General features: G+C 35.1%; 1 protein-coding gene across 1 annotated transcript; it reads right to left on the minus strand.

Moving 5' to 3' along the window:
* Positions 1–2543: 2543 nt before the first annotated feature.
* Positions 2544–4804, minus strand: LOC137960947 (potassium/proton antiporter CemA-like). Its single transcript, XM_068808327.1, has 4 exons — positions 4588–4804; positions 4259–4539; positions 4038–4127; positions 2544–3295 (listed from the first exon to the last, which is right to left on the minus strand). The coding sequence occupies exons 1-4, from the start codon at positions 4802–4804 to the stop codon at positions 2549–2551; spliced, it is 1335 nt and encodes a 444-aa protein (XP_068664428.1). The 3' UTR covers positions 2544–2548.
* Between the last annotated feature and the right edge of the window lie 2696 nt (positions 4805–7500).

A 7500-nucleotide genomic window follows, 5' to 3' on the forward strand; every position in this document is an offset into this window, starting at 1 on the left:
AATTGAGAGAAAGAAGTATAGTAAGAGTAAGTAGGAATTCTTTTATCCGATTCGGAAGGATATCATCCTCATAATTATCCATGACTGTTTATGTCTATAGCATGACCACTTGATGAAAATGCGGAGGAAAGTGGGGTAAATGGCCGATACTACTGGAAGGATTCCTCTTTGGTTGATAGGTACTGTAACTGGTATTCCTGTGATTGGTTTAATAGTATTTTCTTTTATGGTTCATATTCTGGATTGGGCTCGTCACTATAGTAATCGGATGAACCAGATTGTAGACATGAAAAAGTAAGAACTCAACAGGACCTTGCTCCTCGAATCAGACAAACAAAGAGGAGCAAGGTCCTGTTGAGTTCTTACCCTTCGAGCGAGACATTCATTCATTCCATAACATAAAAGTTGTAAATTTTAATTGTAAATTAATTCAGTCAATATAATCATATTATTTTTTCGTAGAAATGACAAATGGGTCTTTGCTCCCATCCCAAGTTTCAAACCACTGCGTTCTTTCCCTTATGATGATGCTTTTGAAGAATTGAATCCATTGATTCATAATATTCGACCCCCATGCAGACTCCTCCGAAGCAAGAAGAAAGAAGGAATTAATTGATTTCCTGGATGCCACAATATTATTTCTACGGATGAGACATCCTTTCTATACCACTTGAACCTTACTTCAGAAAAAGAAAAAAAAAATTCAAAGTGCTTAATGTTCCCCGAAGAAACCAGAAATCTTTAATTTTTTTGTATATAAAAAAATCATTATTTTTAATATCTCATCACGGCGAAAACCCCCCCCCCCCCCCCTTTTTTTTTTTCATTTAGAAATTCTTCGGTTCGTTCCAATACACCTGGACAAGAAAATAGTAATCTTTAACGAACTAAATCAGGAATCATTATTATTTCCACACAAGAAAAGGAATTTTCTTACCTTTCTCTTGTGTGGAAAATTAGGAAGACGAGTAACCCCTCCTAGAATCATTTGTCCCTTTCATTTATACCTTGCCTTATAATTTCCTTCTACTTAAATGCTAAATGCTATATTATCCATTAGAATTCGATTCTATTAGGTACAATAGAATAAAATAATATTGATGCATTGCAGAGCATTTACAACCCGGCAATAGGAGGCCTAGCATAGTCACAACACTCCAATCTTGATCGAAAAAGATATATCTAGTTTTACTAGTAACTAGACTCGCGAGCGTATACAAGGAATTACCAACATCTCTCAGAAAAAGAGTGTAAACAAAATAAGCAAAAAGAAAAAGGGCCTTTCTCTTTTTTTTGGATCATACATAATTGCAATTGCATCGATTAATCAAAATTCGACTCTTTTTACCAACTTGATGAATCCGGGAATCTAGAAATTCATTTCAGACAATTGAACCTTCTCAAACTGTTTCTTTTTAAGAACCAAAAAGATTTGTGCCAGAGTAACAGATGCCAAGAAGAACAACAAACCTTGGACACGTAATGGATCTTGAAGTACTATTTCTGCATCTCCCTGACCAAACCCCCCCCACATTAGGATTACTTTGTTAATGGTTGATCAAGCTTGATGGATTCACCCTCCGAAACAAGAAGTTCTGGTCCTGGAGGATAATATCAACCACTTGATGTCCGTCCAACGCATCAACTAGGGTTATTTCATATCCCCCTTTTTCTTTACGTACTATTCTGTTTACTATACCCGCTGCTGTGGCATTATAGACTGTATTATTACTCTTGCTCCCGTCGGGATAAATCTGACCCCTTCCTCTGTTCCCACCTATGTATATGGGATACTTTAAGAAGTGAACGTCTTTTTTAGTAGCAGGGTCCGGGGACAAAATGGGAAAGACAATTTCACTATATTTCTGACCAGGAACGGGACCTATCACAAGAATATTTCTTTTATTGGGGCGATAGCTCTGAAAAGACAAATTGCCCATCTTTTCTTTCATCTCAGGAGAAATACGATCGGAAGGAGCTAATTCGAATCCTTCGGGTAAAATAAGAACAGCCCCCACATTCAAAGACCCTTTTTTCCCATTAGCAAGAACTTGTTTCAGTTGCTTATCATAGGGGATTCTTACAACTGCTTCAAATACAGTATCAGGAAGCACAGCTTGTGGAACCTCAATATCCACGGGCTTATTAGCTAAATGGCAATTGGCACATACAATACGCCCTGTTGCTTCTCGTGGATTTTCATAACCCTGCTGCGCAAAAATAGGATATGCATTTGAAATAGATGTCCGAGTAATTACATATATCACGATCAATACAGAAATAGATCGAGTCATCTGTTCCTTTATCCAAGAAAAGGTATTTCTATTTTGCATGGTCCAATCATTGATCCCTTAAATTTCTACAATAAATTAGGTAGGTAGCTAGTCTAGTTCCCTACCCACGATTCTGCCATTGTACTGGAATATAGGAGGAGTCGAACCCCCTGCACGGGTAGAAGTATAAAGTGAGTCAGATTAAAAAAAAAAGGTTTGTTTATGTACGAAGTAACATTATGATCTGATTGATAGCCGCGGGTCAAATGAATTCTTCATTCATTCATTGAATGATAAATCACTACAAGTGAAGGTGATACCCGATTTAAATAATGGAAGATCAAATATTTCAAAATTGTATCTAGAATAACTGGAAAAGTGGAAACAAGACCAGATATAATTTGATCGTTATAAGCAAAGCCAAAATCTTTGTAGACCGAACCGATCATTAGTTCCCAACCATGGGGCGAGTGGAATCCGATACATAAATCAGTTAATAAAAGAATAGAAAAAGCTTTTATTGTGTCGCTTAAGTTATATAGGAATTCCTGAATCCAAGAATTAAGAATGACAAGTTCCTCATTACCCAGAATAGAATAACCACTTAGAATAGCGAAACAGATTATATTTGCCGAGAAGTGCAAAATAATATGGATATTATTTTCATTGTATATTTTGACCAATTGTATCGTTTCTTTGTGGATTCCTATATGAAGCTTTTGTATCTGTGTCTCCGGGTACTCCTTTATCATTTCATCCAAATGAAATAGTTCTTCTAATTCTATGAATCTTTCTAGAATGTTCTTCTCTTGAATATCATTCAAAAAAGTTTCGGATTGCCTGGTATTCCACCAATTAATAACCCAGGGCTCTAGACTTTTATTAAATGAAAGAGAGATCCACCACGGCAAAAATACTATAGATACAAGATATGGGAGAGGGGTCAATGCTTTTTTTTTGACACTTTTTGTTCTGTGAATTGTTAATGAACCTACTTCATTCGTCGACTCCGTCTGATATTTCTATGAAGCATGAGTTCTATAACAAGGTATGTAACCTATGGATCCGTCTTTTTTTATTTGATTATTTGAATTCTTTATTTAGTCTTTGAATCTAGAAGGGGTATAGAAATGGAAGTTAGAATTAAAGATAAAAAGTCTGCCCCAAATGAATAAATGAGTAAGTTCCCAGATATCTCAGATATCTAAATTGGTCAAATTACACCAATTGAATTGCATCTTCATTTGTTTCTTTCGATGAGTGCCCGAAAGACCCAATTCACACTTCAAGTAATGAGTATTAGTCGGGTTTCGAGACGAAAGAACTCCCCTTGGATCAATCAATTATTCCAAAATGTTTCACTAGATGCCCGCACCGCGGGAATAATTGAGGGGATATTTCTGAAGAATATTGATGGTGAAATCAAAAATGTGTGGGAAACCCGAGATAAATTGGATGTTTATGAAAGATGCAATCCTTTTCAAGGAGCAAAAGAAAGGATCAAAATCGATTGAAAAAAAAGAGAGATAATTTACATCCGTCTGTATCTAACGTATCAATTCAACGAAATATTGGGTCTAAAAATAAAAATTCTGTACTGTATTCCGAAATGTTCTGTTCTGATATGTATGATGAATACATACTTACTAGACTTGTTACTAGTCTAACATAACAGAATTGGGTTGAGTCCCATATGCATAAAGCATAAAAAATAGTTTTGGTGAACAACAATTTAATTATTATGGTTGTTCCATATACGTCCACCTGTTTTATTCTATGGGCCACAGTGACAGTGGTATTAGACCAGAATATAATGGGGAAATAGAATATAACGTGTTTTGCTCGAATCAACACCTTGAAAGAAACTTCAGTTCAGTTAGATTCTATTATCAGTTAGATTCTATTATATTAAAGGTTAAAGGGGATTCCTGCCTTTCTTATCTCATGCCGGGAAAGCATTCATTATTCAATTCATTTCAAAATACTTCAATTGGTACGCGCAAGAAATAGGCCGATTCAGCAGCTTTTTGTTCAATTTCTCGTGGAGTCAAATTCTCATCCGTACGAGTCAAGGGAATGGCTCCCTGGCCTCTAATTTCCATATAAAGGACACGGCGAGGATAAAGACCCCCTTTAACTTCCATTCTGATTGACTGGATATCTCTCATAAGGAATCGTAGAAAAACGCGGCGATTTTTTCCAGGAAATCCCCAACGAAAAATACACACTATTCCTTCTTTTCTATCGAATCGATCATAACCACTACCTACATTCCACAAAATTGTGGACCACAAATAGGAACTAATGAACAGACCGGCTATTCCATAGAAAGCCATCACGATCCCTTGAGGGAAAAAAATTATTTGCTGAGACGGAAACAAAGATATGAGATTCCGACCAAGATAACTGGAAGTTCCAACCAATAAGAATGCTAGTGAGCCTAAAAAGAGGATACAGGCCCAGCAGAAATTACTTATTTTTCGAGACCCTGTTATAAGTTCTATCCATATACGTTCTGATCGCCAGTTCATATTAGATCCAGTTGCATTCTATTGGAATTGAGAGAATAGGCCAAATGAATTTAAATTTGACTTTACTATTTTTTTTGTCCCGAAGTAACTCTCATCAACTAGCACTATTATGATGTGAACCCTTAGGGGTAATTCATCAAATTGGGTAGATGTAAAATAATAACATCTTCTTCATACGATCCCACAATGTATATCTACATAACATATAGATACATTGACTTTCCATTTTTCCACTGATGTATTTTTTCTTAAAAAAAAGCTATACTGCATATATATGCATTTTTTCATATATCATGTATCCGCATGCATAAGATTTTTTTTTTTTTTGTGTTCGAAAGGAACCATATCCAGACCAGACGTGGTACCATATTCTACTAAATAGATATCTGTATTATGATCCAAGTCCAAGTGTTGATTGATTAGATTTGGTCCCACTGAACCTAAACAATCTTGTTTTTTTGAACATGAAGAGATAAAGACGCCATTGCAATTGCCGGAAATACTAGGCCTACTAAAGGCACAAAAAAAGAGGGAAAGTTTAAATCTGTCATAGAATGGGTACCCCGATTTAATATTTGTACCTCTTATAAAGATATAATAAAATAAGTATGTGAATTAAATTATAAGTATTATATATTATATTATAAGTATTATTAAGTATATAATAAGAAGTACAACAAATGTAGAACTAAATAAGCGTGTTTATACGACTCCACACGAAATACATATAATCCGCTTTATTATTGTATTGTATTGTTGTTCTTGTGCCCTTAATCTTCTAATAAAGAGTTTCTTACGAGTTACTGAAGGGTTTGTTAGGATTCGACCCGACAGGGATTCATAGTACAATACAAAATGTGGGTTCTCGGGAGATATAGAAATCTGAAGGAAATATAGAAAGATGCAACACTTTGATTATAGGATTATAGATTTTATCTATATTCCATATATTAATATAATACTATTAATTTAATTAATAGTATTAATGTAATGGTAATGCGTAAGAAGTAATAAAAAACATGGAATTCTTTTGATTTTTTATTTTCATTTTGAAATTCTATTCCACGAAAGCAAGAATTCACTCTTTTCTCCTGTTGAAAGAGGGTTACTGATTAGTAATCAGTAATAGGGGTAGGAAAAAAAAATAGATTAGATCCGTACAAAAGAATGAAAAGTCATTATCTGAAACTTCTGATTCTAGAACTGAACTTATGTCACCAAAGAAAACTCCATTCTTCTTATTGTGACTTTGATTCCAATAAACTAAAGTTCGTTACAAATAATTGAGATTAGTGTTTTGAATTTTGATTCAAGGGAAAGAAGCCATGTAGCTGAAATAACTCACTCAGAACGCCCTTTAAAGGATTACGCGGTACGATTAGGTCGAATAAGCCCTTAGAGAATAAATACTCAGCACCTTGTGAACCGTCGGGTACTGTCTTATTCAATGTTTGTTCAATTACTCTTTTACCCGCAAATGCAATGTAGGCATTTGGTTCGGCAATAATGATATCTCCGAGCATACCAAAACTGGCTGTTACTCCACCGGTTGTAGGGGATGTAAGGATTGATACATAGAATAACTTTCTAGTTGATTGATAATCATATGAAGCAGAAGATATTTTAGCCATTTGCATCAAACTCAAACTTCCTTCTTGCATGCGTGCTCCTCCAGAAGCACACACCATAATAACAGGTAGAGATCTATTAGTAGCATACTCGATCAAACGGGTGATTTTCTCGCCTACTACGGATCCCATACTACCCCCCATGAAGTGAAAATCCATAACCCCAATTGCTATAGGAATGCCATTTAGTTGACCTATGCCTGTTTGAACAGCCTCAGTTAAACCTGTCTTTCTTTGATAAGAATCGATACGATCCTTATAAGGTTCCTCTTCCGAGTGAAATTCAATGGGATCGATAGAGACCATGTCCTCATCCATAGGTTCCCAAGTGCCCGGATCAATCAAAAGTTCAATTCTATCTGAACTGCCCATTTTCAAATGATATCCACATTGTTCACAAATATTCATTTTTGATCGAAAAAATTTCTTATAATTTAATCCATAACAATTTTCACATTGAACCCATAAATGTTTGTATTTTTGATTTATATCGAAATCATTAGATCTTCCTCTGATGTTGAAATCACTGTCATTACCGCCAGTTCTTATACTAGAACTCTCACTGTCATTACCACTTAAACTTTCACTAAAAATGTAACCATAAATGTCACTATCACTGTCATTATCGTTACCACTTGAAATGTCACTATCAATACTGATATCAGAACGAAGATAACTATCAATGCAACTATTAATGTGATTATTCCAATCATATTTAGTATCATACATGTAACAATCATAGTCGCGATTGTCATTCTTAGTCCCGCTATTCAGATAACTAGAAAAATAACTTTCTAGTTCACTCAAAAAAGAACTCTCATTGTCAATCTCAAAAATCCGATTTTCAATATCAAAATATACGGAATAACTGTCACCATTACTATCCCTAACTAAAAAAGTGTCATCAGAGATGAAACTCCAAATGTCCCTGGCGCCGAATAAATGATCAACATGACTGGAACTCAAAATACCACTATCACTCCAACTATGAATGTTTTTATCCGTATCATTTATAATGGGGTCCTCACTTCCATTGGTATTTCCAATAGGATGACCAAGGCTACCCCT

This window comes from Aristolochia californica, unplaced genomic scaffold, assembly GCF_029961685.1.
Source record: "Aristolochia californica isolate CCGP_79_NKW_82.1479 unplaced genomic scaffold, dmAriCali1.0.hap1 SCAF_304, whole genome shotgun sequence".
Lineage (NCBI taxonomy): Eukaryota > Viridiplantae > Streptophyta > Magnoliopsida > Piperales > Aristolochiaceae > Aristolochia > Aristolochia californica.